Here is a 13,092-nt window from a genome sequence, read left to right as displayed (position 1 = left end):
GGAGTCCCCAAATGTTGCTGCTCTCTCTGATTTACTTGAATATGACAAATATGAGTTTGGAAACACTTTGGTGTGTTGTTTTAATGCCATCTAACAATTTATGTGCAGAAGATACAAAAGAAAATAATGTGGGAAGAGGTTAGTGCACTGGATTTATGCTGGTGTGGTGGATTAAGTGGTAGCCTTGCTTGTTCTGATTCATAAAGTCCTTGTGGAGCTTTATCACAGTAGTAGCTAGTAAGGTGCCAGCTAACCCAAGAAATGTCCAACTACATAAACTGCTGTTAGGAAGGTGGATCTGATTCTGTCTGTGTTGTGACTTCTTTTCTTCAAACTCTTTTTCAGAGTATTCCATTCTTCATTGCTTTTATCGTGCTGGAGTTTGCTGTCAGCTGGGTTCAGAAACGTAAGCTGTCAGGCCGGATCAATGATGGCATAAGTTCTCTTTCTTTAGGTGTCCTGTCTCGGCTGCCAGAGTAAGTATACATGTTATATTTGCTTAAGGTTGTATTTTAATCACTAAGAAGGCAGAAAAGAGAATTATATATTGAGGTTGTTATTGCTAACCCAAAATGATTAAACAAGGCATCTGGATCTTACTTTGCTAAAATGAAGTTGCATAAAGAGTATAAATGTCTTTCTAATCTGTAAGGCTAAATGATAGTTGCAGGATATTTTCCAGCTCCAGTTATATTTGTCTATATTTGATCTTGGCTGTGACCTTCTGCTGATTCTGAGACTTCAGTTGACTTGACAGTGATGACTAACATAATCGTATGTTAGACTGTATGTTAAAATCTGAGTTTTCTTCAATTAAAATTCAGAAAGAAGAAAACAAAACAAAAACAACAAACCAAAGCATGTCCATTATTTAAAAGTTGACTTTAAAAATAAAATTGTGTGCATATATCCAGATTGATAGAATTGTGAATATGCATGTGACCCAGCGTTCTTTGAACTCAGTTATAATCCTGTTTGACTTAAGTGGACTTCTCAAAGATTTTAGTGCTTGAGAGAATGGTTGCAAGCATGATCATCTAATCTACTCCAACATAAAGGCCATAAGATTTACCCGAATTAGTTCACGGTGAACATAATTGTGTTTTAAAGAAATACTCACTGTGGATTACTAAATATCCAGTAACAGGGAATCCAACAAATTCTTTATGTAAGTTGCTCTAAGTGTTTTTCGGGAGCTATGATTGCTTCTAAGGAATATTAGGTTTTTAGATCTGCCTTTGCATGATACGGGCTTCCAGATGATAAATTTTATTACATCTTTTCTGTTAGAATGGAATTACATTTCTATTCCCCATGTATGAATTTACAGATTACCATCAAATTGCATATAAGTTCATTACATGAAGAAAAGTTTCTGTTATTTGAATTTGACTACATGGTATATTTTAAAGTTTTTCAGTTATTCCCACAGTCCTTTTTCTGAATCCTCTGCAGTTTTTCAGCCGCCTTAGTGTTGATGTCTCAAGTGCACTCCATATTTCAGAAATTACTACATCAGTGCCAAATAATGAAGTCATTTGTTCTCTATTTCTACTTGTTGTTCCTCCCTTTATATATGCCAGGTCCTTTGAGCCATCCTTCATCCCAAAATATTTTTTTAGATTCTGTGGCTTACATTGCTCATTCGTAGGCAATATGTTCGTATATTTGGCCACACAGAAATACAGGGATGATACATTTGGGCATCCTGAAATACTTGGAATCCGTACAATTTTGTCTTTGTTACTTACAGATCCCTAGTTTTTGTAATTTCAAATTTTACTAGAAATCTTCTCTTTCAGTCCAGGTTATTGATAAAATACATTAAAAGAGCATAGAAACTATTGAACACTTGATGTTTGCTTCTTTTTTGTTTTTTAAACTTTCTAATCAAGAGAAGTTTTGACAAGGTCTATGTCTGTGCCCTTAAATTAAGTACAAAGACAACTTGTGATGGATTATCTTAGTTAACACTGGTAAATATAATGGATAAACCCTTTTAAGGAATTTGGTAGATAAATAATGTCACTTAGAGACACTCTCCCAAACTCTTCATCTATCTGGAAATAAGACGCATGAAAATTCAGTATGAGAAATATTCAAACATAAAGTAATACCTAAGTTATTTGAGAATTTTGTGAAGCTGTTTTTGCAGCTATTGTACAACCTGTACTTAAATCATTTTCTTGTTTTTAATATGACTTGAGAGAATGATCTTGAAGGAGAAACATTTAATTTTTAGTTATACTTTAAGCTGTCATAAATTAAATATTTATCAATACATTAGACTTATGTGCACCAACTCACAGCCCTATTGAAGGCTTACTCTAGTTTGCATGCAGCTAAATCGAATTAGTTCAAATGTTGCTTTTTCAACTAGACCCAAATTTTCTAGACAGTCACAGACCTCACAGGTTTACCATGCTAAATACTGACTTTTCTCATCTGAAATATTCAGGACTGATTAAGTTAAGCAAGGGAACTGAGATACATGTGAAGCACGTTTGAATGGTTTTGCAAGGCTTTTTGGCTTTATTTTAAGAATACTAAAATGCTTCAGATCCACTTATTCCTGGAAGAAATGCTTGCTAAGAAAGCTAGCGTTGCGTGTGTGGAACCCAGTTTTGCAAGGTGCTGAGTACTTTTATTATTTTGGCACTCAGTACTTTGCTGCAGAATTTGGCTCCCAGGCTATGCAGTTTTCTTTTGGATAAGAATTATTTTGCAAGGTTGTTTCAACTGAGTGAACCAAATGACTCTTAAGGACACAAGTTTTGCAGGATCAAGCAAATCTGCAGGATTGGTACACTTACTCATTGCTATGCCAGTACAAGAAGTATCTTTCGGGTCGCTTATGTGGTTTTCACGGCTGGAAATACAAGACCATCCTCAACAGCTCTTTCCAAAAAAGAGTTCTGTAAAGCTTTTAACTTTCTGGCTGAATGTGAAAGAAGCAGGCAAAATGCAGACATTCTAAATTATTTAATCACATGTTAATATCAGAACTATAATAGTGACTGCTTAGTGTAACATTTGTTTTGTAAGTATGAGTTGTTGTGAATAATAGACTGGCTAAAAAGGCTTGAACCGAAAAAAACAGAACAATTTACCCTTCTGTCTTCTGCTTCCATTGTGTGAAAGTACTAGGTCAGGAAAAAAGAAAAAAGCACATGCAAAATCTGTTGCTAAGACTTTCACTTCAGTCTTTCAGGCAAAAAAAGGTAGGGAAAGCTGACAGAAACTGCTAAAACAATATTTCAGCAGAACCCACAGCATCAGGGGAAATAGTAGTGCAAATCATTAACAGCTGAAGGTTAGATTAACACACCATTGATTGTATCCTCTCCCAGGGACTAATTTTCATTTTCTCAACTAGCAGCAATGGTTTGCCACTTCCTTAAAAAATCTGTGGTTGAATCTAAAATGGTGGGCTTCAGTCTATTAGTTAGAATGAAGCTTCAGATGCATCATTGAAAAGAGGTCTTTACATTTAATGAAAAAATTAGGAGTCACAGACTGTATTCGGCCTCTGAGTCTCTGAGTAGGTTTTTCCATTTCACAGTCTCTATAACAGAAGTACTACATATCTTGAGGGAAAATGGTATTTATTCAGTGTTTCTTACTTCATTGTTGGAGAAAATGCAAATCATAAATTGTTGATATCCGTATGCCAAATATTAAAAATGTAGGTGCAAGAGGAAAAGTCTAATCGGACAAGGCAATGTGTTTTGGTTTTAGGCTCATTAGACTCAACAGAATGTAGTAAGTTGAATTGCTTTGTGCGTACATATCGTCTCTTTTAAAATAGCCCATACATTTCTTAAATATAATTTTCTCTGCCTTAATGCATACTATGCATTCTGCTGCATGTATGAATACTAAATGTTATATGCAATGAAAAGTAATTTGGGGGGAAGGGAGATACTTGAATTACTAAGCTTACTCCTAGCATCCTAAATGTTCGTGGTTAAAAAATTTCTGAGAACGTTTATTCTAAATAAATAAATAAATAACTTTTCTAACTAACCATTGCCAGGAGACTTGAAATGCTGCTTTAAAAATATTCTCCCAAGAGAAAGTTTATTTTGGGTATAAATATCCACTATACAAGTATGTGCATTATTTCATATTGGCCCATTTCTCCTTTTAAAGCAGCAGAACATAAATCAAGTCAAAAAGTGTTTGGGGGATAACTGAGGTAGGTACATTTTCAAGCTAGTTGGGAAAGTCTCCATTCTTTATGGTCATGCTCAATTGCCAATTTTTAGTGCTCAACTCTGCAACACAGTCATACAGTATGTGTGTGAGTGTGTGTATATAGATGTCTAACACAGAGTTTATCAGTCAAGTCTGCAATGAACTTCTCCATTTCTAAAGAGAACATTACAATTTTCATACATTCTTTACTTTGGTTTTTGAAACAGAGGAGATTAAAGTTCCCTGAATTGTTGTTGAATATCAGAAAGGAATGAGAAAAAGCTTTTTGATGCTGTTATGCATCTTAAGATATTTGCAGATGAGCAATATTTGAATCAAAGGAGTACAAATCCTGTTTCTCCTGTAAACCAGTGTGGTTCACAGTTTTGTATGTCACCTGGATTTTAAATATTTTTTTTCCAGAAGTTAGACTGAAGAGGCAGTTTCCTGTACATGTTAGATCAGTACTGCTGCCAAATGAAGCACTTTTGCCTGACTTCTGGTTGCTCATTCCTGCCTCTGCACCTTTTGCCAGCATCAGCATTTGTGTTGTCCTGTGTTGAAGTGGCCCAGCAAGCAGGTCCAACACCCCCCATTGTATTCACCTGCATTAATTCTTACTGCGCAAAATTGTCTACCAGAACAAGAAACGGGCTTAGAAAAAAGCCATCAGGGTTGCAGGATAAGAAATACTCAATTCTTTTGTAGCATTACTGAGTTATCGACTTTAGAACATGTAAAATTGCAGTCTGAAACAAGAAGTTTTCAATTCTTACTGGTGGCAATATGTAGAACTGATGAGAATGCACGTGGTTCAAGTTGGTGCAAGCTGTTTACAACCTTGTGGAGCTGGCAGTGTCCTGACAGAACAAATACTTGCCTGCATGGGTTTATCTACTAAAAGTGTGTCCTGGTTTCCTGAAGTATCTACTAGATACTTCATGTATGACTGTAGAAAATGATAATCATCTCATAAATTAGTGATTGCATCTCTCAGAAGAAAATTTGATACATGCAGTTCTCATAAATTATATTTCCACTTCAAGACTTATTAGGTACATTTTTTTCCTCCACATCTGTTTGACTAAGGCTTTGGACAGATGTTTATTTAGAGCATGGTCAGATGTGTTGCTTCTGATCCAGCTGCCCCCTCAGATCTGCCAACATAACTGCACATTTAATTGCTCCCTAACCTGGTCCTGACAAAGTGATCCAGCTAAAAGCAGAAACAAAAGCCTCCCAAGAACTATAAAAGAGGTGTTTAAGCTCAGCTGCATTCATTTTGACAGAGCCAGGTCAGGGAGCAGCTATGCATGCAATTATGCTGGCAGGTCTGAGGGCTGGTAACCACCACACTTAGGGCAGTGATGAGCAGATGGGGCTAAACTGGAAAGGTAATCACTTAACCTGGTTAAATGGCAAGTAAACCTGCCGTGCCATGCCATGCCCCTAAACCAACCTAACTTCTGGCTACTGCGCTCCTGTACTTCGCATACTCATTTACGTAGTCTTCCCTTTCTCCTGTGTTGGTTCAGGTGCTCATCTGATCCTGTGCAGAGATGTTTCAGTTCACTATGGGAGCAAAAAAGTATCTGCTTAAGGCTGAGAGAGAGGCGAGTGGGAATGGGGCAGCCAAGAGCTGGATTGGCTTAGGCTCCACTGAGCCTGCCGTTGTGACCATGCCTGCAGCAGCTAGCTATGGCAATTTAAGACACTACCTGTCAATAGATGTTTTCAAAAAAATAGCATTTTAATAGGTAACAAGCCTGAAGAGACAGAATCTACTCACCTCCCCATTCTTCCCACTCTCCAGGTAGCACTAGGTAGTTATATATTTCATAAGAGCCACCCCACTGGCTTCACTGTCCCATATACACTGCTAATTGTTCCCACATTTTGCCAAGGGTCACAACCCTCACAGCTCTGTCATAAAAACAGGTTTTGAAATAACTCACTAATCTTCTGTAGGTAAAGCAGTCAGAGTAGGATAAAGAGTTTCAGTAAGGGGGTAGTGCTGTAGAGTAGGAGCTGGTAACACTTTCAGTAGGCAAACCTGACTCTGGAAGGGGATTTTCTAAATCAGTTTAGTTAACTTCCTGGCAGTGACTGTCTACATGAACAATCTTTGTTTGGTCTAATTATTTATTTTTTATATGGTTTGTCATCAATGAATTGAGTGGAATTAAATCAGCAAATGTTAGGATAATTAATCCACACAAGGGTTACTGTGTTCTCACTGCATCAGTTCAACACAGTTTTATAAATTTTGTGTAAATCATGCTGTGGCCTTGGTCAAGTCCAAATCCAGCTGTGCACAGTAAAGATGCTAGTGCTTCCTGCCTGCCATCAGGTGCTCATCACCACCTCCCCAGTCCCCTGTTACTGACTCCACTTCTCTCAGTGGTGAGTCCTTCCCAGGTATATCAGCAGCATTACCTTTGGTGGTTTCAACTATAGAATTTTGCTAGCCTGGTTCATTTGTTTGAAGCAGGCTGGAGAGCAGCCATGTGGGCAGAGCTGCTGGCAGAGCCTGGGAGGACCAATGAGTAGCTCTAGACAGCCGGGCGTGCATGGAGTGCTACTTTTTGGTCATAACTAATCACAGAATCACTAAGGTTGGAAAGGACCTTCAAGATCATCAAGTCCAACCATTAATCCAGCGCCACCATGTCCCCTAAACCAGGTCCTGAAGCGCCACATCCACACGTTTTTTGAACACTTCCAGAGATGGCGCCTCCCCCCCCTCCCTGGGCAGCCTGTTCCAATGCCTGACCACCCTCTCAGTGAAGAAATTTTTCCTAATATCCAATCTAAACCTCCCCTGGCGCAACTTGAGGCCATTTCCTCTCATCCTATCACTGGTTACTTGGGAGAAGAGACCAACCCCCTCGTCGCCACAACCCCCTTTCAGGTAGTTGTAGAGAGCAGTACGGTCTCCCCTCAGCCTCCTCTTCTCCAGACTGAACACCCCCAGTTCCCTCAGCCGCTCCTCATAGGACTTGTGCTCCAGACCCCTCACCAGCTTCGTTGCCCTTCTCTGGTCACGGTCCAGCACCTCAACATCCTTCTTGTAGTGAGGGGCCCAAAACTGAACACAGGATTCAAGGTGTGGGAGAACTCTGAGCTGAAAATTCTGGAGTTTTTAATGAAATGATATATAAGGTACCAAACATTAAAAATAAGGATTTGGGAGAGAGAGTTGGGATGTTCTCAAACTAATTGACTGAATCAACTGGTAATCCCTACCTACCATAATGTTGTAGAGATTGCTGTATTTCACACGAGCCTGTCAGGAAGCCAATTACTCTTTTCAGGTTGTAACCTCTTACACAGACACTGCAATTTGCAGAATGCAAAATATTGCCTTTTTCTATACAGTGGGGCCTTGGTGATCACCCACTCGTGAATCTCAGAGCCCAGTTTTACACCTGCCATGTTTTTAAAAACAAAGACAAGCTGTCAGTGTTTGTTCTCAAATATACTTGTGCTCTTCTTTGAAAGCACAGACTGTGAGCTAATTTACCCTTATTGGAAACATGTTCTTAATTAAGTTCAGTAGTCTCTGTAGCTCACAAGATATACCAATTTCTCAAATCTATTATATTGTGTAGATTTTTATTCCATGTTTCATTATTTTTTAAGATAAATTGTGTCAGTTTGCATGCATTTTGAAAAAACTCTAAGGAACTGCTCCTGTGTAGAGTACCCTGCTGACTGAAGCATTTCTCTGCTAAAAGATACATTAAGCTTAAATTACTATTCCACTAGATGGAGCACAGGGGTAGCATTTTTATATCTGGCCAACCTAGTTTCCTGGGTCAACACTTAGAAGTTGTGGAAACTGGGGAAAAATGTCTTTTAATGATTCTGTAAATCAGTGTTACAGATCTGAAAAGAATAGATTTTCACTACTGTGTATATCACTGACAAAAACAAACTATCATTTTGAAAGGTCAGAAGTATGACCAAAGCAGTTCAATAGAAATTCTCATGTAATTTTTTTTCCTTACTGAAGTTATTTCACTATATTTTTATAGAACATAGGAACAGTCATCTGTTACCAGTTCCTTAATTCTAGATAAATTCAGAGGAACTAATCTGAGTTGAGCAAAATACCCTTTCCACTTTCCTCATTAGTTTTGTTTATATGTGACCTTTGAGAATATTATAAGCTTGTTCCTAATCTAACTTAAACTGTAATGCAAATTTGCTGACTTCAGTGGAACAATCAAGTAAGAGAGATCAGAATCCGATCCTCTACTGGAAAAAGGTACTAAGTAAGCATTTGTATTACACTTATATGGTGCTACTTATAAAAATATTGAAAAGTCATGTCCATTGCCTCACAGAAGACGACCTTCCAGAATCTCCCATTATTGCACGTCCTGAATTTACCAGAACATAATTTACTGCCCAGTGTGCTGGGCAGGTATAAATAGGTTTAAAGAAATATAACTTCCATTCTTAGAAAGGAAGAAGAGTAAGCTACAGTGCCAGAAGCTCAACTGTACTGAAGTTTTTAAACTGGGATTTGTAATCTTTTAAACATCACATGTAATTAAATTTACCAGAAGACCTTGCATAAACTTAGGGCAAAACGTGTTACTACCAGGGATTATATCACTAAAGGCAGTGGAACTTCCCATGAAAATAAGTTGTGCTGGATTTTTTAATTGATTGCTTATTTATGTATGAAAGAGCAAAGATAAACAACAAGTTACTTGAATTATATGGACAGGACTTGGGCTTTATAATAAAAAAGTGTAACACTGACTCTTGTCAGTCGAAAAGCTTTTGTTTCATTTTTTTATTCCACCCACTATTGTAAATTAATATTACTGTCCTAAATTAGAGGATAAAAAATAAAGTGCAATAGGAATAGTTTTGGTGAAGAGAAGGTCAGTTCTGTCAGACAAAACATTATGCAATAATGCATATAATACAGCTAGTAGGGGTACCAAACTCACCTCTATTTTACTTCATTTTGCATTTGATAGGTTTTTTTTCCTCCTTGAAGAAAACTGGGGATTTGCATTATTTAGGCTAAAATGGCAGAGAAGAAACCCATCCTGAGGAAGAGGAGAGGCTTTGATTCAGCTTTTGTCTGGTGGGAACATTTTCTCAAAATATAGGTGCTATTTCCTGTAATCAAGGGCTTTCCAGAGCCTGATAATCATTTCCCAGCTGTATCATTTTGGTGAATTATTTTTTAGCCTTGGGTTATTTCATGACTGGTTTTGCATCTTAAGAATGGGAGAGGATCATATTCGTCTTGATGATAGAAAACAGGGAATAGAACTCCCGCAGCTCCCTCTCCCTTTCCCTCCACGTTGTGGAAAGTTTGGCTTTGTGCTAAAGCGTGAAAAAAGGCTTGACTGCAGTATGTCAGGCATATTTCAGCTCGATTTGTGTCAACCCTAATAAGTCAGCTGACAAGGTAATAAATTGGGTGTCTGTTCAAGACCTGGCACCTGTACAGGAAATAAAAGGGGATTTCAGTTGCAGGAGGTTTGCTTTGTTTTGCAAATGGGCCTTTTTCAAGGCTCCTCTACCTCCTCCCCCCTTCTCCTCTTTACTGAAATCATGTTATCAAAATGTTTATTTCAATTGTGACTGGAGCCAGTTTTTCATCTGGAAAAGAAAGCTCTATGAGTATCTTTGGAAATGGAAATCCGTATACTTTCCACTCTGAAACAAAGGCGCTCAGAGCATTTAATTATTCATGTATCCTGCTGTTACATATGTGGCCTGAATAATTTCAAATTATTGAGGGGAAACTGCCTTTGTTCAACATTTTGAAACTTTACATTCATTTAGTTTGAGTCAGGCTAGGAAAACTGAATTTATTTAACCCGGGGAAACTGTATTAGTAATATCTCACTATTTTTAATGATAATATAACCTTGTGACCACAGTGTCTTAACATGTTTCCCTCTGTGTCTGACCTCCAAGGATGCAAGTCTGTTAGAGCCCTTGAGAGCTGAGCTTTTGTAGGTCCAGCTGTAGACTTGTGTTTTTAGCTCAGGAGCCCCAGGTCGGTTCCCAGCGTGATGTGAGGTGGTGACTGCAGTAGTGGTGACAGCCAAGGCAGTTTCCTTGGGGTCTTCATTTTTGATACACAGATCTTCCTCCATGCTCAGAAGAGAGACAACAGCTACTGTCTCTGACACTTTTCCCTTTTGGTGACTGTCCTGGGCACCATGGAAGAGGGTTTCCTAAAACTTTGGTTTCAGGCTCTAAAGCGCATTTGTGAGTGGGAGGAAGCAAAACAGGACCTTGTATTCTTTGAAAAGAGGCAGCTGCCTTTCTTCCAATTGAATTTCCTCCACCTTTTCCCTCCTTCATTATCCCATAGGGATCTACCATAAGTAGATCTTCATGTCCACATGGAGAGTTCATCTCCCAGAATTTCCTTCTTGGACTTTTTTAATTAGAGGAAGTCATAATCTGACCTAGTGGAAGGAGAAGGGGGGAAACGCTTTATTAAAACAAATATTATCACCTTTGAGTAAAGTATGTATAAACTTTAGAAACAAGGAGATGCGAACACTCTCTCAAAGTCAAAACAGTTGCCTAACATACTTTGCACATAGTAAGAAAATTTTCAGCAGAAATGTTCAAAATCCAAGAAGATACATTTATGCAATGTATACAATAAGTTTTTCTATATAGTCTGTTCTAGGATTTATTACTCCTTATGCAAAAGATTTGACTAGATGACAAAAATCTTACATATCTGCTTCTGTCATATTTATGGTTAAAAACTAACATTTAAATGAGGAAAAAGTTTTCTTAAGTTCTCTTCAGTATTTTCAAGAAGTGAAAATGGAACTTGAGGGAGAAAAAAAGGGCAATATAAACCTTTAAAACTCCAAGTGAACTTTCAGAATTGTAATTGAATGCAAGCTCTGGACTTTGCTATCTATCACACTGTAAATTTTTAAAAAATACTTAGCTAAGCAAATCTTCTTTCTCCAGCATTGCATAGTGATATGATTGATTACTCCAAATTAATTACGGTAATCAGCTAGTGTTATATGCTGTAGAGTTGTGATTCAAGCATGAAGGAAAGAATAAGCAAATTCTGACATACAGCAAATTACTTATATAAAAAATGTGTTGCAGGGTTAGCTGAAGTTTTACACCTTGGCCTCAGCCTGGGGAAAAAAAAAAAAAAAAAGGACTCGAGGGTGAAATACTGAAAGCTGATCAAAAATGGAGGAAATGTACCAGTTCACATATCTTTGGATGTACTGCAAAGGCATTATATGTTAATAAAAGCAAAAGAATAAAGTAAAAAACCAGTACCTAATAATAACTGATACTCTATGTTGCAAGAGGTGTTTTAAATTTCCTGGTCATTGAAAAGATGTTAAGAAATGCCCATTTCTTTGTGTTTGAATAATATCAGCTCCCTTCTGACCTGTTGTGAAAGGGATTGAGAAGTTACACTGAACTTTACAGATTCCTCATGAGGTGAATTGCAAAAATCTGCTTGAACACATATAATCTTCTTTAAAAATATTTATAGAATACAGCTCTTATGAAAATTAAACATGTTCCAGGTGTGTATGGTCCAACTTGTGGGCATAGCTAAGTTGTTTTGAAGTGGTAGATACACCTGTCATTGCTAGTCAAGAGAAATTCTTCATCTGCCAGCTGTTGAAATGAAACTTCATGGGTTTTGTTGTTTTTTGTTTTTGTCCAAGAGAAAAATCGGGATGATTGTAGTAAAGGTAGGAATGAGTTGCAGGTAAGATGTGACAGCTGGCTGTGGAAAACTTATTAGTTCTCTTATTCCTGCGCAACAGCTTCTTGTAAAGTTTCAGTTTCTCAGGATAAAATGGTGGATGAGATAATATTCTGCTTGCTAGGCTAGTATTGGGACCTTGGGATTTTCAGCTGACACTATTCCTCATTAATAGAGAAACTAGAGGCACAGAAGCTCCTTCTGGTCTTATTCAAAACACAGTTATGGGAAGAGATGCTAATTCCAGAAGTATAAAAGTTCTGAATGAATGTCTCTGCAAAAATATGAAGGTGACTGCATAGCATGTCATATAGCATGACTGCATAGCATTGTCATAGCATGGGGGATGGTTTGCAAGCTGAAACGAGTCATATTTGCTGAGATTCCCTCGTGTTTCAGTGCAGCTACCCAAAAGGACAGGGCATGGCCAGACTGTTTTCAGGAATGTTTCCCAGGTATGTGAAACAAGGCTTTGGAGAAAAAGGAGTATAGTATGTCCTTTTTTAGTTTTGCAGATTCAAATATTTTTGGGACCATGCCGTAAACTAAGTCACTGAAATAATATAAAAACTAATCTAGCTAAATAAAAGAAAAAAAAAAAAGGCAGGGTTTGGGAAGAAGTAGCATTGAGAAGTGTCACTGAGAGAAGAATGAGCAGACATGGACAGAGAGATGCATAGAGACTCTTTTAGCTGATTTCAATGTAAAGTGACATTCCTTACATTTTCAGTGTGAGACTACAGTGAGAGAGACTTGTTGGTCTGTGACAGTCTTTCAGCTGAGGTTTTGCAAGGCTGTGACCCCTATGTATAGTTTGTTACCACCTCTCAAGTAGTGGTTTGCAGGTATGCCATCTGCAGTCTCCATTTGAAGTTCCCTGAATTTGATTCCCTCAGTCCTCCTCCAATGATGAATACGATTTATGGATTTCTAAAATCTTCCACAACTTTGCACAAAGGTGTTGTTCCACTGATAATTCCTCCACCACCACCCCCCCCCAAAAAAAAGCAAAACATCTGAGAACTAGATTAGTTTCTCCTGTGTGTAGAGATAGTGCTAATTACAACCTTATTTCTGACTCTTAGGCCCTCACTGAGGTGCACTTAAGCTATTGATATATTAAAAAAGGGTTATGTGTGACTTTC

At 37.9% G+C, this 13,092-nt stretch overlaps 1 protein-coding gene across 1 annotated transcript in view; it reads left to right on the top strand.

The window, feature by feature from the left end:
- Window positions 1–345: 345 nt before the first annotated feature.
- Window positions 346–13,092, top strand: part of LOC104619558 (alkylglycerol monooxygenase-like) — a gene marked incomplete at both ends in the record, with an annotated part of 91,378 nt that continues 78,631 nt past the window's right edge. The window contains one exon of the mRNA XM_010285477.1: window positions 346–476. Within this exon, the coding sequence (XP_010283779.1) occupies window positions 346–476 (131 nt within the window). The remainder of the gene's footprint in view (window positions 477–13,092) is intronic.

The sequence above is a fragment of the Phaethon lepturus genome, unplaced genomic scaffold, assembly GCF_000687285.1.
Source record: "Phaethon lepturus isolate BGI_N335 unplaced genomic scaffold, ASM68728v1 scaffold20974, whole genome shotgun sequence".
Classification (NCBI taxonomy): Eukaryota; Metazoa; Chordata; class Aves; order Phaethontiformes; family Phaethontidae; genus Phaethon; species Phaethon lepturus.
Note: the sequence above shows the minus strand (reverse complement) of the source record. Positions and strands in the feature narration are given on the sequence as shown.